Genomic DNA, 27805 nt, shown 5'->3' on the forward strand with positions numbered 1-27805 from the left:
TTCCAACGCTTATGCTTGTTCAGCACGAGCACATCTCATCTCGTGGACCAGTAGGATCTCGCCTCCACCCTGGCAGAGGCCAACCATTCCCACCCTCTATGCAGCCCCATGAGCCCCACTGGTCTTAGAGAGGCTTTCCTAGAAAAAGGAGTGGCAGGTTTGTGGTTGCAGCTCCCTGGGGTCCTGCCCCTCCCATCCTCCTGGGGCTGCCTTGTGGTGGAGTGGAAGTGTAACGCGACTTTTACACAAGGCCACACGAGGAAGCAGAAGTGTTGCCAGCTTAGCAGCCCTGTCTTTATGGTCACACACAGATGGGCTTTGGGGCTCCGTGATGACCTGGTGGCAGTGATTATACGTGGACACGGGTTTCTGCCAAATGGCTGAGAAGGGCTAGGTGACTTCAGCATAGCTCCTGCCTCGGTGTTGAGGTGGATGTCTTAGTTTACACTCTCAGGACCTTTTTTCTTGTCTTTGCTCATCTTACTGATGACCGCCAACACATCGATGATACACAGGACTGCTGCCACGAGGCACAGGATCTGTCAGGCACAACACAGGTAGGAAGGAAAACCAGATCAGTTTACCACTAGCTCAGCATCCATCTCTCATTCCTATTCCTATCTGGTCAGGTCAAGAGTTGCAACCATTCCATTTCAGGCTGCTGTAGGCCAGGTTTGTCTTTCTTAAGTGGAAGTTACGGTAACAGTGACGTATGTTGCCCACAGTGGCCTGATCATAGGACTATCTACTATACCAGTGGTTCTAAACACGAGTTACCTTGCACCTATGGTCCTTTCAAGAGGGTTACCTAAGACCAACAGAAAACCAGATGTTTACATTTTGATTCCTAATGATAGCAAAATTAGAGTTGTGTAGTAGCAAAGAAAATATTAAGGTTGGGGTCACTGCATTAAGTAGGTTGAAAACCTCTGCTTTAGGTTAATGACCTTTGCAGTTCTGAGTGCTTGGAGAGTTTAGCCTGGGTGGTGAATGTTCTGGAGCTCCATGAGGAGGCGACAGGTTTATGATTCAGAAAACCCTTCTGCAGTGGCTACAAGATGAAGGGAGAGTGAACTTGGATAAGGCAGGAAGACATAAAGGTAGGCTGATGCCAATACAGGCAAGAAGAAATGAAGGCTGGGGTTGTGTGGGGACCATGTCAGTACAATGCTCAGTTGATGAGTTGCCAGACTGGGGCCAGAGATGAGAGCAACTGGTATTCCATCCATGTATGTTTCTCTTTGTGGGCTACTTGATGACAGTTTCTTAGGAGGCCTTGTTCTAGCCCCTGTGTGAGTTTCTCAGAGGAAAGGACTCTCTTCCCACTGATTAATTCCAGCTTGGCACAATGCAGTGGCATTGACAAATATTTACCAATTATGGAATTAACTTAAAGAATTTAAACTCTTTTTAAAAGTTTCTACCTCTCTCTCTCTCTCTCTCTCTCTCTCTCTCTCTCTGTGTGTGTGTGTGTGTGTGTGTGTGTGTGTGTGTGTGTGTGTGTATGTGTGTAGGCCTATGTATGCACCAGTGTCTGTGTGGAGGCTGGAGATAACATGAAGGAATCTGATTTCTTTTTCCATTGTGTGGATTCCAGGGCTTGAACTCAGGCCATCATGCCTAGTGGCAAATACCACTGAGACATCACTTTTGTTTTAAACTATTTTTTTTGTTTTTGATTAATTTCTATCCACATTATTAAATCAAGTCTCAGTTCCTTACTCTCCTATTCTTCAATCATTTGATTGGCTATTTCTTTCATTCTTCTATTTGATATGGATTTAGGCTCAGTTTATCTAAGCACGTGACCCAGAGCAAAATATTTAACCTCAGTGTAAGGACATACCCAGGTGTCTGTAGACCTGAAAATGTAAAGATTGAGTCAGGGCCCAGGGAAGTGGTACTGTTGGCACAGTGTTGTCCTGGCATGCACACGGCCTGGGTTTCATCTCCAGCACTGCATAAACCAAGCATAGTGATGCATGCCTGCAATACAGCACAGGAGTGGGGAATGTGTAGAGCAGGATAATCAGTTCCAGTTTATCCTCAACCATAGAGCAAATTAGAGACTGGCCTGAGTTAGAGACCTTATTTATAAAACAATAAGATTAAGGAGGTTCTTAGTACACACTAGGTACTTCAACATAGCCAGGGTCCCTTCCTTCTTAGACAAGCTATGTTACGTATTTCTGACTGCCCCTCTTTCATATCTCTGTGTAATGTAGATCTCTATCCCGGAGAAAACAAAGTCATAGTATGGTAATTTGAATAAGATGGGCCTCTATAAAACAAGGTATGTGTTTTTCTGCTTGGTTCCCAGCTGTTTAAAAAGGTTTAGGATGTGTGGCCTTGTTGCAAAGGTCTGTCATTGGGGGTGGGCTTGAGGTTTCAAAAGTCTAAGCCAGGCCTAAGCTCACTCTCTCCTTGCTGCCTGTGGATCAGATGTGAGCTCTCAGCTACTGCTCCTGCACCATCCTGTCTACCCACTGCCATGCTCCTAGCCATGACAGTCATGGAAGAATCCTCTGGAATTGTGTGCCAGCCCCCAATGAACTGCTTTCTTTTATAGGTTTCCTAGGTCATAGAGTCTCTTCCAAGCAATATAATGGTAACTAAGACACCAATTTATAAGGATTTATTTGTTGCTGTGTTTTACATTTAATGTATATGATTTTCAAAAGTTGTTCTATAGACTAAAACAACTTATTTGGAGAATATGTTTTGTGAGTTTCATGAGTTTCAGGTTTGGACAACTTGACATTTGAAGACATTACTACAAGAAGGAGAAGGGGGTCTCAAGAGATGGTTCAGTGGTTAAGATAATTTGCTGCCCTTGTAGAAGACCCAGGTTTGGCCCTAGGACCCCTGTAGAGGCTCACAGCTGTCTTTAACTCCGGTTTCAGGAAATCCAATGTCCTTTTATGACCTCCACAATTATTTGAATGGGTGTACACTTACCTACACACACACACACACACACACACACACACACACACACACACACACACTTAAAAACACCTAAGTCTTCTCTGTTCTGTTCATGACATCATGATAGCATTCCTTTTTTCCTTTTTCAGGATCCTGATATACTCCTCTTTTTTTTTTTGGCCTGGGGACAGTTCAAGGCAGGGTTTGTGTCTGTGTAGGGTTGGCTGTCATAGAACTTACTCTGTAGACCAGGCTGGCTTTGAATTCATATAGATCTGCCTGCCTTTGCCTACTGTGTGCTGGAATAAATGGCGTGTAACACCACTGCCAGGCTATATTATTTTTAATTAAAAATGCTTATATTACTTTGTGTGTGTGTGTGTGTGTGTGTGTGTGTGTGTGTGTGTGTGTGTGTGTGTGTGCACATGTATGCTCTGTTACACTTGTGGAGGTTGAACTACACTTTGTGTGTCAGTTTCTCCTCTTGTATGGGACTTGGGGATTTGATGTAGGTTAGTAGACTTGATGATAGGTGCCTTTTACCCAGTGAGTCATCTCACTGGCCCCAGACTACTAATCTTAAATAGAAGCATGGAGGTCTCTACTTACCCCTCCAACATAGCACATATGATTTTTTTCTTTTTCTGGAATTGTCATCAGGGCAACTCCTCCAAGGAACACAGTTGAAACGGAACTATTCATAAGATCCTGTAATGCAGAGTTGAAATTGGTTAACTATAAATGAGAATGTAATTTCAAAATATTTAAACTGGTCATTTACCCATCTAAGGGTGGATACCTTTTGAATATTTTCTCTTTGATTGACAGAGACCTTCAAACCTCTGGAATTTTTCAGAGATTTGAATTTATATGATTTTAAAGTCTTGGATAGGACTTTGTAGAAATATGTTTCATTTCATTAGAACATCATTAGGGATGTTAACATTTCCATTGATATATATATGTATATATATATATCACATATACATATATATGTACACACACACACACACACACATATATATACATATATACATATGAGAAAGTGAGAGAGAGGCTGTATATAGATGTGTATAAGTGAGTGCAGGTACTCAGAGTCCAGAAGGTGTTGGATCCATTGGAGCCAGATTTAGATGTGATTGTAAGCTGTCCTATGTGGGTGCCTGGAACTGAAATTGGGTCCTCTGTGGGAGCAGTACCCACTCTGAACCACTTAGCTATCTCTCCATCCCCTCAATTGACTTTTCTTAAAGGATACAGCAGTTCTAGATTCTGTGGTCTAGCGTGGCCAAATTGGCTTCCATATATGACTTTCCCCCCCAAGTTTTATATTTTAATGTGATTCTTCATTTTATCCCATAACTTATTTTTTAATATATGTAAATATAAAGGTTTGTGTGATATGTTTTATATTATTAGTAGCTCATTCTTTTAATATATCTCCTAAATCCACAGGTCAAAACGACTGCTCTGGAAGTTGGGTTATATTATTTTGTGAGGTCATTTGTGCTGAGAACACACAAATTCATCTGACGAGCACAGCTGTTCACTCCAGAAAATTGAGTTCGAGGCAAGGCCAGAATTAAATCAGCTTGATGTCTTCTTACATTCTTTGTCCTGGGTTTTGTTTGTAGCCCCTTCAACTACAGGTCAGCCTGCCTGTTTTTGTACTGGAATGGTGAGCATGGATGGTAGGGGTTTCTCTTAGAGTAGGGCACTACACTTTGATGGTGGAGCAGTGATGGAGTCAGTTGTACCAGTATGTGGACAGGGCCAAAGCATAGGGAAAAAAAAAACATGATTTGACCCAGGTATATAATTGGAACATTCTAAGTTGCGTGCGTAGTATGTGTGTGTGTGTGTGTGTGTGTGTGTGTGTGTGTGTGTGTGTGTCCCTGTTCCACATACATGTCCTAGAGGACAACCTTGGGTTTCATTCCTCAGGAGCTGCCTTGTGTTTTTTTATCTTTAATTACATTTTATTTATTGTGTGTCTGTGTGTATGGTAGGAAAGGGATGTACACAACACACATGTATATTGAGGTCAGAGAACAACTTTTGGGAGTTGATTAACACACATGTATACTGAGGTCAGAAAACAACTTTTGGGGGTTGAATTCAGGTCATCAGGATTGGTGGCAGGTACCCTGAGCTATCTTACTAGTCCTCACCTTTTCAAGTAGGCTAGGCCATCTGGTCAGAGAGTACCGAAGGGTCTTCCTGTATCTTTCTCCCTAATTCAGAGATTACAAGTTTGACTGTTCCCCCTACCCCAATGGGATCTGGGGATTGAACTCAGGTCCTCATGCTTGCAAGGCTACCACTTTACCAAGTGAACTATCCTCACCACATTCTTGGTGCTTAACTGGTGTTGGTGGCCTATCTGGGATATGAGCCTAAAAGTAGAAAGAAGCCCGGTCATTCCGTGTAAGCAACCATGATGACCTTAACAGCTACCTTCAATGTGCTAAGCAATTCCTAGACTACCTTGTTTAACTATCCCAAAGCAGCTCTTGAAAGACTTGCTATTTCACAGAGCCATCTTAGAGAAGTTTACTAAATTGTTTAAGATTAACAACTGCTAAGGAGAGGAGTCCGAACTCAACTCATTATTGACTGCCATCAGGAGCAGTTATAGAAGTCATAGAAGTTATGAGCTATCTATTACCTTAGACTGCAAGTGTAGCACCCAATCCATTTCCATCATTGTCTGTGGAAGGTTTCTGGAGAGTTCACATGATGTGGAACAAATAAGCTCACAGAATGTTTGTTACTGAGGTCTTTGATTGTCAATTCTTGGATGTGGGGCCTGGGGTCTTTTTTTTTTTAATTGCCCCACTGCCAGCCTGCTAATTTTTTAATATGGGGATCATGATTGGGATTGATTGTATTAATCTGAGTATTAAATGGCATTGAATCCGAAACATTACATACTATACCTCTAGTAAGGCACTGATGCCTTTACTGTTGGTCAACATTGGCATGAGACCATTGCGCAAGGCGCAAGTCTGAGCAAGTCTGAGCAAGTCTGAGCTGGATTCTGCTGACTCAAAGAAAGGTCTGACCACAGTGGGGATGCCAGCTGAGGTTAGAGAGGAGTTCAAAGCTTTATGGGAAACTTTGTACCCAATGATTATGTAAAACAAGGTACTCAGAGATGTGAATGAGAATTTGAGAAACAGACATAAAGTACCCAGGAAGTTGAGGTAGGATCACTTCAAGTTAAAGGCCAGCCCAGGCTACAGAGTAAGACTCTGCCTCAGAAACAAACAATCAAAATGAAAACAATGCTAACTTTTAGAAGCCAAAATGGGCTAGTTATAGTTCTGGATCATTGAGAACTTGGACCAAAGCATATTAATAACAATAAAATAATGAATAGACCTAGCTAATCTTTGGCACTGTCATAGTTTTATTGCATTAGAATACTGTTCACCGTGCTTGGCTCTGGCTCCTGATCACAATAAAGTCAGCTCCTGAGCTGTCCCCAGGGCAGCTTTGTCTTCTGCTTCTTTCTATGCTAGCTCACATTTATTGAGCACTATATGCCATGTACTGGGCCAAGGTATTAATATAAGAACTCATTCAATTCTAACAAGAGACTCTTGCTGAAGGATTGTTCACCCAGGCAGTGGCTAGGACTCCCAGCAGTGTGATATCCATGGTCATCTTCTTTTCTTTCTCTTTTTCTTTCCTTTCCTTCCCTTCTTTTCTTTCTTCTCTTTTTTTAAGTTTTATTCTTTTGCCTTCCCCTGTTTTTACCATAAGCACAGACTCTCCTGTCTGTCTCTTCTGGACATGGTGAGAAATGCCATCTTGTGTGATTTGGCAGAAGTTGCTACTGCACCTGGCTATGCACAGAGGGTCATCTCCCTTCCTCAGAAATATCATCCCTTCCCATTCTTTCTTCTAAATGCCACAAAGACTCAGATCCTATCCTCTCACTAAAGTGAGACGTGTGTTCTATTTGACTATCATTTGCCACAAAGCTCTTCAATAATTTGGAGATGTCCAAAACTACAACTATAGCTAGCAAAGAAAAATATACTTTTAATTGCTGGGTATAGTGATGTGCACCTGTAATCTCAGCACTAAGAAGGAGGGATAAAAGGGTCAGGAGTCATCCTTGACTATATACTAAGCTCAAGGCTAGCCTGAGCTAGTCTGGAAGAAATCAAGAGAAAAGAAAAAAAACTATGTGTTTTAAGATTGAATGCTGCCAAGCATGATGGCTCACACCTTTAATCCCAGCACTCAGGAGACAGAGGCTGGCTGACCTATATGAGTTTGAGGCCAGCCTGTTCTATACAGCCAAGGCAACATAGTGAGACTCTGTCTCAAAACAAACAAACAACAACAACAACAAAGGATTGAAAATTACAATTAAAATTTCTGAATATTAGAAAAAATCAAATAAAATTTAACTCATAAAACATGGCATTTTAGGGGCTGGAGAGATGGCTCAGGGGTTAAAAGCCTTGGCTGTTCTTCCAGAGGTCCTGAGTTCAATTCCCAACAACCACATGGTGGCTCCCAGCCATCTGTAACAAGACTTGGTGCCTTCTTCTGGTGTGCAGACATACATGCAGGGAGAGCACTGTATACATTATAAATACATATTAAAAATTAAAATAATTAATTTCATTTTAAAAAACATGGCATTTCAAGTAGGGGTTTGTAAATAGTGAATGACATCTGATCATCAACTAACTGCACATTTTGTTTCCCCAACACACAATGTAGGCTGTCCAAAAGTCACTCAAGTAATTGTTTTTTCATTAACTTGAATATGAAGTTAAGGAGACCTTCTCATGTGGTTAGTGTTACCTGAGCATGTAAAGATGGCCCTGCTACTTTCAGAGTCATCACCACCCTAGAATTTTCAGTTAGAGGGTGTTTATTAGCTCTTTCTAAGCCAGGTGTCAGTGCATGCCTGTAATCATAGCACTCAGGAGGCTGCAGGAGGGACTCAAGCTTGAGGCTAGCCTGAGCTACACAGGGAAATCCTACCATAAAAACAAAGGCTGGGTGAAATGGCTCATTAGGGCAAAGCATTTGCTTTTTAAGCCTGACAGTATAGGTGTGATTTTTTTTTTTAACTCATGATGGAAGGAGAGAGCTGATTTCAGAAAGTCATCCTTTGAACTGTACACCCACCCAAAATAAAAAAAAAAAACCTCAAAAGTGCTTTCTACTGGAAAGTATCTCTTCTTGACAAGAACTCAGTTTCTCTGACCATACCAGTAATATATAGAAGTGTTGAAAATCCTTGCTATTCATCCAGGAGAGTGTAAGTTTTTGTTTGCTTATTTGAAACAGCCATGTAGCCCAGGTGGGCCTTGAAATCACAACCCATCTATACTAGCTTCTCCAGAACTGGGATTATATGTGTCTGCCAGAACCTCCAGTCTTACAGTGGTTAGAAATCATGATTTTCTTAGGTATATTGGCAGATGACATGAGAATATGTTAGATGAAGTCAGTAACCCTAAAACTGGAGATAGTGACCCCAGCAGAGGAAAAGGGGAGCCATGGGGAACGTGGTGCAGAGTCACAGTCTGAAGATGCTCGGGGCTGACAGACTTCAAGGGAGCTGCTGACCAGAAACTTTGGGATCCCAAGTCCAGGCTCCATTATTTATCAGAGAAGGTGCCTCAGGCCTCCTCTGATAATCTTAATAATAATCTGAAACAATCCTCCTTGAAGTTGAATGGTGTGTGTGTGTGTGTGTGTGTGTGTGTGTGTGTGTGTGTGTGTAGTGTGTGTGGGGGGTCAGGCAGGGGCTAGGGCCTGATGTGTCTCTGATGAGTGGTGACCTTCATCCTCAGTGATTTTTTTTTTCTTACTCCCAGTCAGTAACTCAGGTAGCAGAGGTACATGATTTTGGTATTTGAATTTTTTGTTTTGTTTTTGAGACAGCATTTCTCTGTAGCTTTGGAGCCTGTCCTGGAACTTAATTTGTAGATCAGTCTGGCCTCAAACTCACAGAGATCTGCCTGCCTCTGCCTCCTGAGTGCTGGGATTAAAGGTATGTGCCACCACTTCAAGTTTATGCAGTGCTGAAGATCAAAAAAGGGTCTTGTGGATGCTAGGCAAGCCAGTCCTGACTGAGCTACGTCTCTAGCCCCACCCCCAGCCTCATGTCAAACAAGAATAAGAATGGGAGGTAAGGAACTTTATGTTTGTATGAGCCTTTAAATTAGAAGTCACCACTTACCTTCATCCTATACATTTGAGAACCAAAAAGTTTGTCTGTAAAGAAAGGCTGAAAGGAAGGGGCTCCATGCACACCGGTACCTCTCGATTGTGCAGAGTCCAGCAGTTCTGGTGGGTCCCCCGTTTTGTGATAGATCCCACATAACTCCTGCAACTAAATGCTATCACATCTCCAAGTCCATCCTCCTGCTGCCACGTTGTCTTTACCCAGCACCAATACCCTCACTGAACTTGTACATTTCCTGCCAGACCAGGGATTCCCCCATCACTACCTAATGGCAGCTAGTCGCATCAAAGTAGCATATGTCCTTCATCTTGTGGGACCTGGAAGGGGAAGACTAGAAAGGAAAAGAGAGGATAAGAGGCAAGAATTTGGGTCCTATTTTAAAGGGTTAAAAACAACTTCAAGCCTGTCGGGGCATTCTACACCTGTCTAACGGTGTGGTGGTTTATTGTGCACACAAATTGTGAGCTGAACACACCAATACCTGGGCAACCTCAGTCTTCCAGTTTCCACATTAGGCTCTTAGGAACTCATTAGGTACATTCCAGATGCTGCGCCAGACACTGGTCCATGCCTTGAAGAACAGCAAGAAAAAAAAAAAAAAAAAAAAAAAAAGACAGGGTCTCCGAATTTCGCTCTGGACTCTCATAGCTGTCTTCGGAGAAGAGAGGGCGTTTTCCAATCAGATGGATGTGGCAAGAAGAGTTGGCTGTGCTGGAGTTGATCAAAGGCCTATGAATGTAAGTGTTGGCTCAAGCTTCCTGGGACCACTAATAGCAGGTCATGCTCAAGAGCTGCTTGCTAGCCAGCCTGCTGGGTTACTTCCTGGATATTTCCTACATACCTTACAAGGGGGCATGGTGTCTCGAGGCCCTCTTTAGCTTTTCTTCTTAAAATCTTGGGGACTGGAGAGGTGGCTCAGCAGAAGGCCTGAGTTCAGTTCCCAGAACCCATGTTGGGCAGCTCACAATGGCTCCAGGGGATCCAATACCCTCTTTTGGTCTCCATGGGTACTCATACACTTGTGCACCTGCCTCCCTCCCCCACCATGTATACGCACAAATAAAATAAAAAGTAAAAATCCCTTAGAAGAGTTGTTTGTTTGGTTTTTTTTTTAAATAAGTTCTTGGCATGGTACCCAAGCAGATTTTAAGGCAGGCACTCCAGATTTCACGAGTTCCTTCTGAGTCACTCACACTTGCATACACCTATTAGGGTAGTGGCTTCACCTGGTGAGAAAATCACTAGGAAACCAGAGAACATGGGGAAGGCCCAGGCATGAGGCTTCACTTAGGTGGCTTGGGCTGCATGAAGCTGGAGAAACTGCTTCAAGATGAGAAAGTTGTGGAGAGTCTGGGCTTCAGAGTCAGTGAGGCCTGGCCTCAAGCCTGCGTTCCAGTGAAACCTACATGTGGCTGTGGGCAACTTCATCTGCTCACTCCAATTGTCTCTCTCATCTGGTAAGTAGGGAGTGGCACATGACCACAACCCCACTGGATGGCTGGAAGGAACAACTAAACAAAATATGAAAAAAGGTGTCTGGGGCATGGCAAGTGCTTAGAAATGCCCATGTTATATAGTCTCTTGAAAATTTTAGTTTCCCCTTAGAAACCTTTTGGCAGTTAATATATCCCCCAAACTGAGAGTCATCCATACAGCCATTGATAGATGCACATTTTTTGTCAGTATTCTGAGGCTGTTACTCTGTGGGGTAGACATAGCTCACCAGGCTCTTTATAAACCCTCACATAATTGGAGAAAACATCTGATGTCTAGTTCACTAGCAACCCGCCCCACTTTAAGTTAGAAAAAAGTGTACTATAAGGAACTGAGGCTTGGCTTGGAAGCACAGACCTGTAATTAGGAAGATGCCAAGTTCAAGGCCTGCCTGGGCTACAATGTGAGTTCAAGGCTAGCCTAGGAAGCAAGACATTGTGGGAAAAGCCTCACATTAGCCTTCCCTGGATACTCCACCCTTTAAGATTGTAGCTCCTAAACCTACACAAATTCGATCATCCTACAACCTGTAAGAGTTTTTTTTTTTTTTCCAAAGATTTTTCACAACTCTGTTATGCCAACTCCTGTTGGGGTGGGTTGTAAATCTACATGGGTGACACTGCTTGCTTGCAAGGCAGGAGCATACATACACTCTTTTACAAGTAACTCTAGTGTTCATTAGGATAAGGCAAAAGCATGACATGTGTTCAATCAGACATTTGAGATGTCTTTGCACTCTCTTTGAGATGGACTCTGCACTCTCAGCTAAAAGCAGGAGGCTGCCCTGAAGACAGGGGGTCTGAGGGACCTTTCCATGGTTAGGGTGATTCCTCTCCTAGGAGAACAATTCTGCTAAGCATTTGTCTAGAGAGCTCTTTTGTCTTCCCTGGAGGAAAGTGAAGGCAGGCTTACTCTTGGGGCTATGGGCAAAGCTTACATTTGAATTATGAAAATGAACACTTACAAGCATAGGCCAGTGTATACAGATCAGCAAGTGTTGAAGGGTTACCATATATACTATGATAAAAAATAGGGCAATGCAGGTTTCCTCAATCGTGATTGCTATAAACATCTCTTGGGCGCCGCCAATGATGAAACAAAACACCGATGCTGCAATAATACACTGCAAGAAAAGAATGGGTGTTTTCATTGCATGTAACTATTTACCAGTAGCACACATCATCTGGCAGAGTTTGCTACATTTAATGTGATTATGCTGCAGTAGCCTGTATTTTAAGAAGTATATCTGTGTGTATGCAAGCTTGTGTGGGAGGGCATGATTGTGTTATAGTATGCATGCAGCAATCAGAGGTCAACCTCGGGTAAAAGGCTTAGCTTTCCACCATGTTTGGGACAGGGCCTCTTGCTGTTTGCTGCTATGTGTGTACTCAGGTCTACTCTCCTGGCTCTGCTTCCCATTTCACTGCAGGAATTCTGGGATTACAGACTGCATCCCACCTCATCCAGCTTCTGAATGGTTTCTGAGGCCTAACACTCAGGAGACCAAGCCTGTGCAGCAAACTTTTGTTCAGCGTCATCTTTCCAGCCCATGTCTGCATTGTTTTCCACAAATACTTTATTTTTAACATCGTTTTAAATTAACTATTTTTTTTTTCGGGACAGGGTTTACCCATGTAGCTTTGGAGCTTGTCCTGGTCTTGTAGACCAGGCTGGTCTCGAACTCACAGAGATCTTCCTGTCTCTGCCTCCCAAGTGCTGAAATTAAAGACTTCGCTATCATCATTACCCAGTGAAATTAACCTTTTTCTTTTTTCTTTTTTTTTTTCTTTTTCTTTTTTTTCTTTTTTTTTTTTTTTTTGCACTGAGGATTGAGCTCAGGGCACAGCATATACTGGCAAAGCATGTTACCACCGGGTTACATTCCTAGCTTGTATTTACAAGTTTTAATTAACTAATTATTATTTTCAATGCTAGGGATCAAACCCAGGGCTTTCATCATGCTAGGCAAACAATCTACTACTGAGCTACATTCCTAGCCCTACTTAAAAGTATTTTTTGAAGTTATATATGTAAATAAAGATTGAACATAGAAAAGTTTTTAAACTTCTTTCTTTTTCTCTGTCCAAACCTAGTCACTGTCTCTATTCTCAGATAAGATCTCACTATGCAGCTCTGGCTGGTCTCAAACTCACTATGCATTACAGGCTGGCCTCAAACTCAAAGGGAACCACCTGCCTTTGCTTCTGAGTGCTGGGAATAAAGGCATGTGCCACCTCTCCTAGCTAGTCTGTTTGCTGAAAAGAAATCACTACTACTGGTTTGTATTTCTAGAAGGAAATCCAAGTGTATATTGGTTAAATAAATAGATGATGATTTTGACAGAAATAGTAAGTTAGAACCTTGGTTTTCTTTCTGTCCAATTGATTACATCAGTCATTCACTGGGAGATGTTAGGATGTCCCCCAATGACCAAAAATGCAATCTTTGTTATGTATAAAATTCTCAGATGTATTTGTGTCTCTTTTGAGCCTATTTCTTTTCTTTATAAAGTGTGTGTGTGTGTGTGTGTGTGTGTGTGTGTGTGTGTGTGTGTCCACAGAGTCCAGAAGAGGGTGAGAGGGTGTCAGATCCCTGGAGCTGGAATTAAAGGGAATTATGATCCAACTGACTTGGGTGCTGGAAAGGGCCTGGTTAGAGTAGCAAGTGCTTGTAACTGCTGGCCTCCAGAGAGCTTTTCAAATGGTAGGGAGGCTCAGTTGTATCACACTACTCTTTGATCCAGTTCTCCAAGGTTTCATTTTCAGACTGTTTATGATACCCGTGATTATCTTGGTCGTGTTCCTACATTAACCCTGTTGGCATTTTCATTGGGATTTCCTCTAACTTTTAGTAACAAATTGTTGTTCTAGTGTGTTTTCACTCTGTAAAGCTTTAAAGTTTTGCTCTTATAGGTTTTTATATTTACTTTTTTGCCCAATATTGGTCATTCTGATTTCTGCAGTGAAGAGAAACATTTTCTTTTTATTTTGTTTTGGAGAAATAATCTTACTATGTAGCTCTGGCTGTCCTGGAACTTACTATGCAGTCTAGTCTGGTCTCTAACTTGCAGAGATAAGCCTGCCTCTGCCTCCCAAATGCTAGGATTAAAGGAGTGCATCAGTAAGCTTGGCTTCTTACATTTTAGTTATTTGTAGAAAATTTCTTAGTCTATTATTAATTTGATTGCCAATCAGCTAAATTATCTTGCTCTAATAGGTCTCCCAGTGGATTGAAATTTAATTATCATACCAGTGAAAGGAAATATATTTTTCCTCTCTTTAAGTATTTTTATTTCTTTTCCTTAATTATGATTAGTCATTCCAGAAAAGCCCTCACTAATGTTGGTTGGCATCACTTTTCTCCTTCATTTTAATAAGAACACTTGTGCTAATTTAACTGAAGGACTTGCTGATTTGGGGGTAAAGATGTTTAGCTTTATAATAGCAATTAAATCTCTATTCTTATTTTACAGGTCTCTTCCACTTCTTCCTGTCTGGGAACCAGAAAAAATGTTCAAGTTTTTCATATGTTCTTAAACACTCTTTGTTTTAATCTCATAACCCTTCCTTTATACTATGATGGGTTACTTTAATAGTTCTAATAGCAAATCATCTTTGTATTTCCTCTTTGTGGTATATGTTTTAAAAATCAGATGGCTATCTTTTCTTAATATGGCAACATCTTTTCTGTTCTGCTGAGCCATCCTAGGAGCTCACATGTGCTTAGCACCCTGGGCCTGAATACTAATCTTTGCTTTGGTGCTGTGAGGCCTCTATTCTGTTTGCTTCTTCTAACACTGATCAAGTTTTGATGTCAATGTTAGACTGATTTTGTAAAATAATCACTCAAAAAGGGATGGGGATTAAGCTTATGTTGTCTGGCAAGTGCAAGGCCCTGGATTCAGTCATCAGAAAAAAAGAAATCATCCCAAAATGGTTGCTTATTAAGAAAGCTTGAGTATCATCAAAATGGTATCTTGTGAGCTGAAAGAGCTGTCTGGTCTGATTCACTTTTATAATTATAAAGCCCATTTGTGTTTGTGTGTTAGGTGGGGGAGAAGGTATATGTGGAGGTCAGAGGACAACTTACAGGGGATGTTCCTTTCCTTCCACCATGTGAAGTCTGGGAATTGAAGTTTGGTCTTCAAGATTGGCCACAGCAGCATTTACACACAGAGACACTTTACAGGCCTCTTGCTTTTCCTCTGCTTTTATGTGGTGCTCTGTTTGCATTTCTCTGTTTTGGGGTCAGTTTGGGTCATTAAACTTTCATTCCCAGAAATTTTATGCCCCCATCAGCAGGTCCTTTCCCCTTCAGTGATGTGGAGCAGATCTGCTGTCCCTCCCCCAACCCCAGGTCTCTCATTATGTCTATGTCCAATCTTCCGTTTTTCATAGATTATTGCCTGCTCTGTATGGTTTGAATAGGTCTTTTAGATAGCAGTTCTTACCAGTTCTGTTTGCTAATTTATAACTTTCTTCTATTTACTCACTGCTTTTCTACTTTCACTTGTGAGGGGAAACCCTAGGAAAAAAAAAGAGGAGAGGGGGGAAAACTCACCAATTTAATGCTGAGAATTGTGTGATGTTGGGCCCATGGTGGCACCAGCATTTAGATCCAGCACTCTGGAGGCAGAGGCAGGCAGATCTCTATGAGTTCAAGGCTATCCTGGTTAATATAGTGAGCTCCAGGCCAGCTAGGGCTATGTTAGTGATACTCTGTCTCAAATAAAAATAATGATAATGATGATGATGATGATGATGATAAGTGTTGGCGACAAGAAAGGGTGCAGAAAACTATAGTAAAGGGAACTGCAGAGACCTTGTTCCACCAGTATCTTTGCACTCAACTCTAGAGGCCACCACCCTCCCTCTACCCATTCATCCGGCTGGGCAGCTTCTGCTCACCATCCTCAAGACCTTCAATATTCCAGTAGGTGAGAAGAAAAAATGCTTGAAGCTGTCTCTGAATCTTTCGGGAACCTTGGCCCGGCCCTCAGCGCGTTTTTTGACTGATGCATGTACCTTGATTTTCTTAGACACCTGGACAGGTGGGGTCGGTGCCGCCTTATGGCTCTGGGTGGGCTTCTTTGGTGGTACTTTGGTGGCACTCTGCTCTCTGTGCACTGACTGTATAGACCTACTAGATGGTGTGGCGCTTAGTGGAGGCCCCTTGTGAGATGCAGTAGAGGCGATAGACGCCAGTGACTCAGAGCGTGAGCGGCTGGGAGAGTAGCTGGACTCACGTCTGGACTCACGTCTAGACTCACGCCTGGACTCACGCCTGATGGATGCAGGATTCATGGTGCATCCCAAGCCCGACTGTCAGGCTGGCTGTGGTGCTCCAGTCAGCGCCCGTCCCCTGGGGAACCAGCGTCAACGGCTGCTGGCAACCTACCCGCGTGCACCTGCTCTTGATGGCTGCCGCCTAGTGTAGAGTCTGGTATCTTTGTGGTGATCTGGGGGAAAGGCATTTGCCTAGTTTGTAACTCCAGAAAAGGTACCCACAGAAGCTGCTGCCAGGTAGCCCAGAGGAAAGAGGTTCTGGAGTCATTTGGGGGTATGGTTGGCCAGATCTGAGCCATATACAGTAAGGCTGCCAGCCGAGTACAGGGTGAAAAAATATGTCACGTTCCCACACCACCTAAGGGTTTGTGATAAAACAACATGACCAAAAGCAACTCGGGGAGGAAAGGGTTTATTTCATCTTGCAGCTTGAGGACCATCATCCAGGGAAGTCAGGGGAAGAAGTCAAGGCAGGGACATGGAGGCAACAGCTGATGCAGAGGCCATGGAGGAGAGTGCTCCTTACTAGTTTGCTCCCCGTGGCTTGCCCAGCCTGATTTTTACAGCACCCAGGGCAGAGAGCTGGATCCTCCCACATCAGTTATCAATCAAGAAAAACATCAGAGGCATGCCAATTGGGAACATTTTCTCAATAAGGACTCTAGCTTGGGGCAAACTGACAGAAAACTAGCCAGCACACACATTGAAATTAAAAACAAGAATTGCAGAAAATATATGGAAGAATAAAGAAATATGTTTAATAACTGGTAAAAATGAATACAAATTATTCCCCGCTATGAGTAGCAGAACTTTTCAGGTAAGGTCCACTTGGATTAAAAAGAAGTTTCCGGCACATAAGGGCAGAGTCAGCAATAGCACATACTGTTGTCAGGAGACCAAACACCTACAAACAGAGACACTGTCATTAGCTTCTGCCACACAAATTCTCAGTGAGCTGCCTACTAGATTTCTTTCCTGCCAGGGTACAGAGCTTGTTCTCTGTGCTACTATGCAAAACTACAGTGGAAGGAACTGCTAAGTTTCTCTCATATCTACCCACAGTAAAGAAAAGGAAATTATAGTGATTAGAACTACCCAGGAGATGGAGTGGAAGTTGCCTCTCCCTCTTGGTTTGGTCTGGTACACATTCTTTAAAGCCCTACTGACTATATTTAACTATCAACCAACATTTCTCTCTCCAGTGGTCAGCTGTTTGATTTTTCTATCAGCATGCTTGACTGGGGTAAGAGTTGGTGCCGGCAGCAGATTAAGTCCTGGGAACCATAGTCGTGACACAAGTTTTGCAGGTGTGCTAAGATGCTCCACAGTACTACCAAAGTCTGAGCAATGTCCATGTAAGGCATAGGAGGTTAGATAGGCCTGAGCAAAATAAAACTGAGCTAAAGGGAAATGAAGCAAATTGCAGTTCCACTGCCAGAGAGATATAGCTATTCCCTCTCTCCTGGCCTGGGCAGCACTCCATTAGTGGCTTATCTACCACTGGCTGCACTCCAGCTCCTGTGTTAGGCTCTGAGCAACCCGAGGCTAGTTGAGATGGGTCAGCCCAGTAGCACATAATAAGATTTCCACAGCTTTTATTTAAAAAGAAAAAAAAAAACAAAAACAAAAACAAAAAGGTGAAATTTATTTTAATACATTTATTAGCTTAACACATCCAAAATAGTATCCCTTTACAGATCATTGCTATAATGAAAGTTACTAACGACATATTCTATGTTCTTTTGCAGAAGTAATATGACCTCTGCAATTCAAAGCAAATTCTATATTCAGAGCTTATCTCAAGTCATACTAGCTCCATTTCCTGGGCTCAGTAGCCACATAGCTACTGGCTGTTTTGCTGGCCCATAGTTCTATGTTCTCAGCATTTAAACAATAAGTAAATGAAAGAAGAAACCAGTAAGTGGATTGGAGTTCTATGACTGGCTTGTCTTTTTTTCATACTAGACAGATAAAATTGTCTTTGAAGCAATTGGAGATTGGTATTTCAGCATACCTAATTTCTAGAAAAATTATATATTCTCTTATGAAGTGGCTTAGTGCCTAGAGGGGTTGAAATCTAGGATTCTGACAAACATGGCAGAGCATGGTCAGTTCTATAGAGCCCTTGCTAAGAAGGAACAAGGAAGTAGGAAGGAAGAATTTTGTAATTTGGTTCTCTCCATAACAGCCTAGAAAAGTTAGACCAAATCTCAGAAAATTGCCAGGTGGAGTATAATAAAATTACTGAATTCTTTCATTTTGACTTGCTTGTTAAGATCAAGTCTGACTAAACTGGCTTGCTTCCCTATAAGCAGTCCTCAAAATACCCTTTAGTTGAAAGGTTTCCTACCACATCCCTTGCAGTAAGGAAATCTATTACATTGCATCTGAAGACTTATGGGAATATTCAGTCTCACCAAGTTATATGAATCCTTTAAAAGAGAAACTAGGAAACCCACCCACCATATTTCTTTCTTTTTGTTTAACATCAGGTTTCCCAGAGCTAAGGGTTGTAACTGATTCTAGCAGCTTCTCTCAGTCTGGTATGGCTCTGTAAGAAACATGTAGGGACCTCTTTTATTTGGCTAACTCCAGTATAAAACCTTGTCTACTTATATTGATCAGGGAATGCATCTACTCATACAAACTATAAAGACAGTAGGCACTGTATGCCAGTCTAGAAGTGTCTGACATGGACACAGTGCAGCTTGTTGTACTTGTACTATATTTCCAAATGAATTTGCACTTTGATCAAACCTGAAGAAACCTCAAAGATTCCCCTCTACTTACTCCTCCAAGAACTGTCAATGTTGAAGGTTGTGGTATCAGTGCCAACACAGACACAATAAGCATGAATAATGTTGTTATCATTGAGTTGATGATATCCTAAAAACACAGAATAGAAAAGTCAGCTTGCTACCAAAGACCACCAAGGCTGGAAATACAGCTCAGACCCTGCATGGCTCTAGGTATTGGTTTTCATCCCTAGCATCATGGGGTTAGGGGAGATAAGACCAACAATTAGTGCTAAAAAAGGTGGGGGCAGCTCCATGAAAAATTTTAAAGCCACATTTTATTCAATTTAGCACACATCAATGTCTTTTAGGAAACTAAAACACTACAGTAAAATAACCCTATATATTTGCTTTACAGCCTACCTAATGGGTTTCTTATAACACTATCATTTAAGCATTTATACATGTATATACATTTCACTTAACATAGATACAGCTAGATGGTTTGGAAAAGCAGGTAACTATGCAAAAGGTTTAGAGCACAGAGGGTCCCATAGGAAGCTGGAATGCCTTTTTTTTAAAATAGGAAATGTGGAATAATTGGCTATCAAATAACTGTTACTAAAATGCAATTAATAAAACTGAAGCCAGGTGTGGTGGGTAATGCCTTTAATTACAGCACTCAGGAGTATTAAGGTCAGTCTGTTCTACACAGCCCCAGACCAGCCAGGGCCACATAGTGAAACCCTATAAAAAAAAACCAACACCCTCCAAAACTGAAAACAGCACATACTTAGAGTGGTAATTTCCAGGATGAACCCCACCCACATTTGTAATGCAGTGGCTTGCCAAATTATGTTATTTCATTTAATAATTTCCCCCAAATGAAGCATTCTAACAAGAGCAATTTACATTTTTAGATGAATGTGTATTTTAGAAAAATAAATTATCCTTATCATGGAATGGTCTATACACATTTGTAATAAATAGGCAGGAAGAGATTAATGAAGAAATACTAGATTCAAAGAAAAGAAAAATAGTTAAAAAAGAAAAAGAGGTTGACCCTAAGGAAGGAAGACAAAGTCACAGCAGACAATGAGACAGTTGTCTTGGTTAACTCTCCTTTGGCTGGATACTTTGCTCTGCTTCAAGGCAACAGGCCCTACTACCTCAGCCAGATGGCTGTTAATAGCTGTGAGTTAGGCAATAAATGGCGTTGTACAAAAGTGGTGTTTTAGTGCATAGAATCACTCCCATAGAGTGAGCTGGGAGGGGAGGGCATGCTTATTTCAGATTATTTATGCTCCCTAGTAGAAATTCAGAACATTGTGTTTGTTTATTTTCAGGCTGTAGCCCAAGCTTGTCTGGTATTCATCATGTAGCCTAGACTGATCTCTAATTCAAAGACCTCCTGATTCAGTCTTCTGCATGCTAAGATCATAGGTGTGAGCCACTGCACCCAACTTAAAACACTGTCTTGGTATTGAAAGCTCAATGTGCTGCCCAGGCCTTTAACCTCAATACTCAGGAGGTAGAGGCACACAGATCTCTGTGAGTTTGAGTCAGCCTGGTCTACTATAATGAGTTCTAGCACAGCCAGGACTGCTGAGTGAGACCCAAAACAAAACATAAAACCACGAACCTTCAATATGCTGTTAAATGGAATGCAAATTTAATTTTTTTTTAAAAAAAAAATAGTGATTTCATAGTAATTTTGAGCCTCAGAGCCCTGGGTTGGCTCCTTCATTCATGATCTGTCAAGGATTGCTAGAGAGGAACTGAGGCCTGTTCTACTGGTTATGTCAAGGCAAGGATACGCTGGCAGATCTGAGGGCAGACAATGACCAGTCTTTTAGTCAGAGGGTACTGGCTATGGGACATCAGTGTTTATCATTCCCCTCTGCTCCTTACAGAGCAGCTGTGGTCCTTAGCTTCTTTCTCCTTCACTTAATTGTAGTAAAAGCATCTGGCAGCTCTACCACTCCACCCTGTGAGAGCCCCATTATTACTACCTTTGTCCCCCCAGATTTCCTTAGGAAATAGAAAATTAGGTCGGTGGTGGCTTCCCCATTATAAGATGCCCCTCCTTTCATGCTTGGTCTCACAACCTTCCTATTACCTGCCACTCACAGCAAGCCACTCTGAACAAAGCCCACTGGGCCCTTCTATGAGCAGAGCTGCTGGGGAGTGGGGTTACATATTTCAGTACTTTTCTGTCTGTGAGACATGATTACCATTCCTTTCATCATGAAATGCTCTCCAGTCTGGTGTCTGTTGACACTGGGCCCCTTGGGTTCTCTCCTGCCTTTTCCTGGCCACTTCTCTCCACTCCCTACATTCTTTGTGAGCTCAGTTACCAGCACCTGGTACTGACCCCCAACCTCAGTTCTAGCTAGCTTCTCCTCCTACACTGCAGATGTTAGATCTGACAATCTGGCCTTTTACCTCTTTAATCTGTTGCCCTTTTTCTTAGCCTGTTCTCCTGCTTCGGTATTCTCCCAAGGTAGGTATTTATAGTTGGGAGGCTGAGGCAGGAAGAGTGAAAGTTTTAGTCTGGGCTGCAGGGTGAGTTCAAGGTCAGTTTGGACAACATATTGAGACCTCGTCTCAGAAAGTCACAGGACATCAGCAGTACAGTATTTGCCTAGCATATAAGAGGCCATGGGAACAATCCCCAGTAGGGCATCAATGCTGATAGTTGTGTAGAAAGCAGATGTTGCATCCAGACACTAGTACTAGGAACCCTACTAGAGAATTTCTTTCTCTTCACCTATAGCCATAGCCTTACTCCATGTCTCTATCATTTTTATGACTGATAGTAACAGATTAAATGGTGTCTGAGAACCACTTCTAGCTTGGGGTTTACTTTTAATTTTTACTATGTCATTATTATTTTGAGATAGGGCTAGCCTCCAACTCTGTGTAGCTAAGAATGACCTTTGACCTCTGATATTCCTACCTTCACTTCCTGAGATGTTGAGTATAGGTGTGTGCTAACATACCTGGGTTGTGCTATATGGGGAATCAAACCCAGGGCTGTTTTGTTCATGCTTGGCAAGCAATTTGCCAACTGAATTACACACCTCCAGGTGAAGTGCCTCCAAAGATGGTTTCAGAAGGTACCACTTACAAGCATGTTTCTGGTTTGAGAACAGCTCTGAAGTCCTCTTCCCTTAATAGAAGTTAGCAGCTTGGATATAAGCATTTCAGAGTTCAAGAAGATGTGACAAAAGCAGCATAGGAGGAGGTGGCTGCCACCTGTCTAGTCAAAGAAGTGAAGGAGGGGGAGGCATGGAGATAGGATGCTGTGATATGATGAGAGAGACAGAGAGAGAGAGAGAGAGAGAGAGAGAGAGAGAGAGAGAGAGAGAGAGAAGGGGGTAACAGTTGACCAGTTTTTGCTAAAACTGGCTTTGTAGTGCCTGGCTGAAGGGCCATATAGACCTCAACTAATAATTTCCATTTGTCTATTGTGACAGCACTGGTAGCCACTGGGGTACTAGATCAGACAAACATTCCTAATGCTGTGAGTCTGGCAGCTGAAGTCTAATGTTACAAAATATGGTTCAGTAAGATCAGTTGAGATTATCACAAATGACTACAGAATTTTCAAGTATGATCAAATCGTATTTTATTGATGTTCTTGGATAGTTTGACTTTCTATTTTGTGATGAGGGATGGACAAGGATAGTTCCTTGTTGTACCTGCCTGTCTCTGTCTCCTAATTCTGAAACTATATCCACATGTATCTAAAAATGAGGCAAAACATCCTAAATGGAAAAAACCCAAAGCAATTCCACTAAAATCAGCTTAGTATTTTTCTATGGGATTCTTAACTATGAGAATGAGTGGGTTTCTGACTTTGTGCCTGCTCTTGGGACTCTTTTCCTCCCATTGGACTGCTGTGTTCAACTTTGATATGATAGTTTTTGCTTCATCTTAAGATATTTATTGTGTCATGTTTGGTTGCTATCTCTTAGAAGCCTGCTCATTTCTAATGAGAGGCAGAAAGATAGTGTTTTAAGAGTGGAAAGGAGATGGGAAGGAACTGAGAGGAGAAGAAGGGGAAACTATTATCAGGATATATTATATGAGAAAAGAATCTATTTTCAATAGGAAGAAAAAAGTAAAAAAGGAGGCAAAAGATAAGAATATGCTCTAATTTATTAACATGGTTCTAAATTTCTATTTCTTTAGACCATTTATACTTAAAAGAATTCTTCAAACAAAAAGTCAGCCACTGGTAGGTTCAGTAAATGAGAGGTTACATTCTCTTGCTGCCCTAGATCCCTGAGAACCTTCCCCAAGGACAGCAGGGAACTCTCAGCAGTGAGCACAGATCACCTTAAAGATTTAAGAGAACCAAATAGTTGATTACAGTGTCTTCCTATGGCAGGAAAGAATTTCTGATCACTTACAAGCAAAGGCCAAAACAACCATCTCATCATTTTGTCAAGTCTGCAAATGTACAAAGCTATGAAGAAGAAAACAACAGTGGATTCAAATCCAGTGATAACGATGTATGGTTCAGGAGCTTGTGCAATGATAAAGAAGGTCATAGACGCCACAGTTACTACCTAGAATAAGAAAACAATGATTTAGTCACTGATCATACAAGTTTATGCTATAGAAACTATTGGTTTATTTACTGTGGAGTGTATATGTACATGTGTGGTACTGGTGATTGAATCCAGGGACTCTTATATGTGAGTACTCTACCATTGAGTTCATACATCCCTAGCCCCAAAATGATGTCTAAAAATAACTATGTAAGATTTCTGTAGGACACTGTAGACATAAGAGGTGTGACTAAACATGTGGGCATTGACTTTGGTTTGTGTTTTAGAGGAGTGGAGTGCGTACTTCCTTGGTCATTTCCCACATCTGTTCTTAGGAGCTTTCCCCTCCAAATATCTTTTCTGCCTATAAGCACACCTAAGTTGCCTTCTCTTAAGACACCCCTCCCCAACAGCCCTATCCTTCCATCTTTTCCAGAAAAAAGTCTGTTCTATCCCCCCTTCCCCTGCTTCTTGTTACTCCTCAAAAAATGTTACAACCTATCTGCTTAGAATTCATCATCATTCCTTAACTATTAGTAACTTGAAAATTACTATTAAACTGGAGTTGAATGTTGTTAAGAGGGCAAAGGTAAAAGGGAGGTGGGAGTGGAGGAGATGGGTTTAAACATACTGTCAGAGGAAAAGGGAATCTGATGTGTAAGAGTCACTACTCAACGTACATTTTTATAGAACTCCTTTTATTAATAAATACAATGCCATTAGAATTAAGGGGCAGCTAAAGACTGGAAAGAACCTAAATGATTCCAATTAGTGAATGGATAAAGAACATGTGTTCAGAGCTGGGATATAGCTCAATAAGAGGTATGAGGTCACCAACCTAGCATATGTGAAAGACTTTCTTAATTTCCAGAATCTCTCTCTCTCTCTCTCACACACACACACACACACACACACACACACACACACACACGGGGGGGGGGGGATATACAGCTCTACCTATCGACTCAATGGAGTATTAGCAGCAAAAAGGAAGTATTAATATAGATATGGTATTAACATATGAATTGGAAGAATCTCAAAATAATTATGATGAATGAAAGATGACAAAAGGAGTATATACTATATGTTATCTATAGAAAATTCTAAGATGGAAGGAGTGCACGCCTTTAACCCCAGCACTCAGGAGGCAGAAGCAGGTAGATCTCTGTGAGTTGGAGGCCAGCCTGGTCTACAGAAAGAATTCCAGGACAGTCTCCAAAGCTAAAGAGTAAAACCTGTCTCAGAAACAAACAGAAAAGAAAATTTTAGGAAATGGAAGGCTATCTGAGGTTACAGCAAAAGTTATGGTTACAGAAAGTAGAATGATGCTTTACAGAAAATATAGTCACAGAAAGCAGATTGAGTCAACCCTGGGACTAGGCAGGAAGAAAGGATTACCAGGGCATTTTAGTGGTTTTAGATGCCAATATGTGCCACTTTACAAGACACTCTGAGAAGTACCTTATTTAGTCATTTTCTTGTGCAAATTATTGTAAAAGTACAGACACTAAGATGGCTCTTATACCACCAGGTGACATAATGTCATGGGACCACTGTTGTACAAGCAATCAACCCACAGCCAAGAAGGTGTGCCATGTGTGGCTGTATTAATTATCCTGATTATGGTGATGATTTCACAGGTCCATGTCAAAATAGATCCAATGACATGTCCAATGTAAATGCATGAGTCTTTTCCATGAACTATCATAATAGAAACATCTAAAATGTACTTCTGTTTATGTACCTCCTAATCTATTTACAAATCCTTCAAATATGCATTCTTTATAGTCCCCCTTTCACCAGGTATCCAAGTTCTAGGAGTCAGCTACATTCTTCTTCTTTAGCAAAAACACTCTTCTCAGTTTATACATGAAAACCCCAGGGGTCACTTGCCAAGCCTCATTTACTTCGGTTGTCCCTGGTATTTGATGCAGCTGATCAGTTAGCTTCCAGGACACTGGACACTTGACTTGTCCTACAGCCCACAACTCCTTCCTACTCTCTGCTCTGTCCCTCCCTTTAATGACCACAGACTCCCAGATTCATTCATCCTCCTATCTGTTTCATCTACATTTCTTTCTTGATGACCTCATTTACCACTTAACTTTAAATACTTCTACCTCTCCACCAAAATCCAGTTCTATCTAGTTTGGACTCCCTATTCAATTTTGCTCTCCCAGTCTCATAGGTATCTCTCTTTTTGGACAATTAGCAAATCTCCAGTACCTCTAACCCAAAAGTCCAAAATGCCCCCAAATCTAACTTTGGGGGCATTGGATAGGTGGTGACAACAGGGTCTGACTCACCTAGAACTCACTATGTAGTCCAGACTGGCCTCAAACTCACAAAGATCTGCCCGTGTCTGCCTCCAAAATACTAAGATTAAAGGTGTGCGCCCCCACAGCTGGTCAAAATCCTAAAAGCTTGAATGCTGTACATGACACCTGACCTCAGGTGGTTCATTGTGCACAAACTTTTGTTTCATGTATGACATCATTAAAAAATTGTCCTACCCCACTCATGAGGTGCACATAGATGCATGCAGAAAAAACTCTCACATAAAATAAATAAAACTGAAAAAAAGAACAAAAGGAAGAGGAGGGGGAGAGGAAGAGGAGGGGATAACAGCTTCAGCCCCAGCATCTGGGTGCCAGAGACAGATGGAACTCTGTGATTTCAAAGCCACCCAGATCCTATCAAAAACAACACAGAACAACACAAAATTAGGTAATATCAACCTTAACCCTGTCCCAAAATGTTCTAGAACTTTTGGAACCTAATGTAAAACTCCAGATCATCAGTCACTTTCTTGATTAAATAAACCTAATGTAATCTCTCCCTCTCTTGGTTCCCGAGTACTTTTCTAAATGTCTCTAGTGAATCATAACTTGTAGCTATTTCTCAGAGCCACAGATTTCTGGTGGGGTGAAGATTTCATATACAATCTACTTTACTCATTCACCTGAAGTTTGACTCTCCTTTACAAATTCCTTACCAGGCCCATCTGTGCTTTCTGTTGCCTGGGAAATAATACTGCCTTCTCTGGTGGCCATTTAGCTCTGGCAACCTTTTACTATAAAACTCCTTTATGTGATGTGGGCATATTTCCCTTGTAATTGTTAACTATCTCATGTTAACTCTTCAAATTTTTAAACGATTTATTTTCATTCCTTCAACTATGGTAATTTGTGGATGAAAATGAAGACATGACTCATGCTAAGTGTGGTTGAGAAGAAGGATTTCCTGGTAGATATGAGCCAAAGTACAGCCAGAGGCATCCAGAAGAGTCTAGAATGAACTGACCATGAGAGGACGGGGTGGGGAGCGAGAGAGGAAGTGAAGAGAGAGGAGAGAGGGGGCAAGCGGTCCAAGAGAGGAGCTGAGGACCAAGAAAGCAGGCTAAAATGGCCCATTTAGATAGAACAGAGAAGCCGGGGAAAGGGGAAGTGAAGCCCAGCTGGAGAGGTTTGGGTTAGGGGCCCAGTGAGAAGTGCTGGGAGGAGCCACCAGCAGGGAGTGAACCCTGTCCTGGGCTTGGGCCTGGACAATACCCCTTCTCTAATCTCCTTTGTCCAAAGCTCTGTCCAGAACTGACTGCAAGGCCCTTGCTATGTCTGAAGCTCTAAAAAGGCAGTTTCCTTTTTGCTCTTGCTCTAGGTTGAATCAGTTGAGGAACACCAAAAGTCCGACTTACAGTAAAAGACCATCAACTTTTTTTTTTTTTCTTGTTGGGTTCGGAATGGTGACACTGCAGCTGCTTTTTCTGGTAAGTACCATGTACTATCAAGTTTGTGAGTCCAAATGCGTGGCATTCGGGTAGATCCATGGGTGTTTCCCTACACCATCTGAAGAGGAAGCCACTCTGCCCTATGGTTCAACCTCCCCTCTATGATTCAACCTCCCCTCCCCCCATCAGAGCAACAGCGCTAATGCTTTGCATCCGGAAAGTCGTGGCTGGAAACCAGGTGACAGCGCAAATGCTGCCCCAAGCTTCCTAACCCAATCTTGACCATCCTGGAGTCACCTGACCACCGCCCTGCCTTCCTGCCCTGTTCATTACCATTCGCAGTATCTTCACAAGGCCTTTCACGCTCCAGCAGAAGGGCCGTTCTACGACCTGCGGTTTAGACTCCATCTCTCCCACAGACCCAACAGTCACCTTCTCTTTCAAGCCTTCTCAGTTAATTGTTCTCTCTAGGACTCGCGCCACATCCTTAACTGTCACGGCTGGGCCAGCTGTACCTCTCTGTCGCAAGTCCCTGCGCGCATGCGCACTACTGCAATTAACCCATTCTAGCTCCGCCCACTTGTTTTAAGCTACCGATTCCAAGCTCAGACCAGGAGCTACATAGGTGTCCCCTCCTCACCAGGGCAAGCTTCACCACTGCTCTGCCCAGGAGCTTTCCTGTGGAGAAGCGCTGTTGGAGTAAGGGGAAGAAGACCCAAGAATGGTAGTCCTGCCTCCTTGCCCCTTTGAGCATTTCAGATGCCACCCCCTCAGGATTTCCCTTGGCTACCTGTCTAGAGATGCCAATCATTCTTCTGCACTTTTATGGTAGCTCGTCTAGATTATAAGCATAT

The 27805-nt window shown here is 42.1% G+C and overlaps 1 protein-coding gene across 1 annotated transcript; it reads right to left on the reverse strand.

Moving 5' to 3' along the window:
* Positions 1–16664: 16664 nt before the first annotated feature.
* On the reverse strand, positions 16665–27466 carry Cklf (chemokine like factor). Its single transcript, XM_051201547.1, has 4 exons — positions 27285–27466; positions 23084–23242; positions 18721–18816; positions 16665–16834 (listed from the first exon to the last, which is right to left on the reverse strand). The coding sequence occupies exons 1-4, from the start codon at positions 27357–27359 to the stop codon at positions 16715–16717; spliced, it is 450 nt and encodes a 149-aa protein (XP_051057504.1). The 5' UTR covers positions 27360–27466; the 3' UTR covers positions 16665–16714.
* Positions 27467–27805: the final 339 nt, after the last annotated feature.

This window comes from Phodopus roborovskii, unplaced genomic scaffold (genome assembly GCF_943737965.1).
Source record: "Phodopus roborovskii unplaced genomic scaffold, PHOROB, whole genome shotgun sequence".
NCBI lineage: Eukaryota > Metazoa > Chordata > Mammalia > Rodentia > Cricetidae > Phodopus > Phodopus roborovskii.

Excerpts from the sequence above, each read along its gene's own strand:
- Cklf (XM_051201547.1), bottom strand. The coding sequence starts at position 27,359 with ATGGAGTCTAAACCGCAGGTCGTAGAACGGCCCTTCTGCTGGAGCGTG. Across the intron at positions 18,817-23,083 it reads GGTTGTTTTGGCCTTTGCTT|GATATCATCAACTCAATGAT; the intron begins GTAAGTGATCAG and ends CTGTGTTTTTAG. Across the intron at positions 16,835-18,720 it reads CATTGACAGTTCTTGGAGGA|GTGTTTGGTCTCCTGACAAC; the intron begins GTAAGTAGAGGG and ends CTCTGTTTGTAG.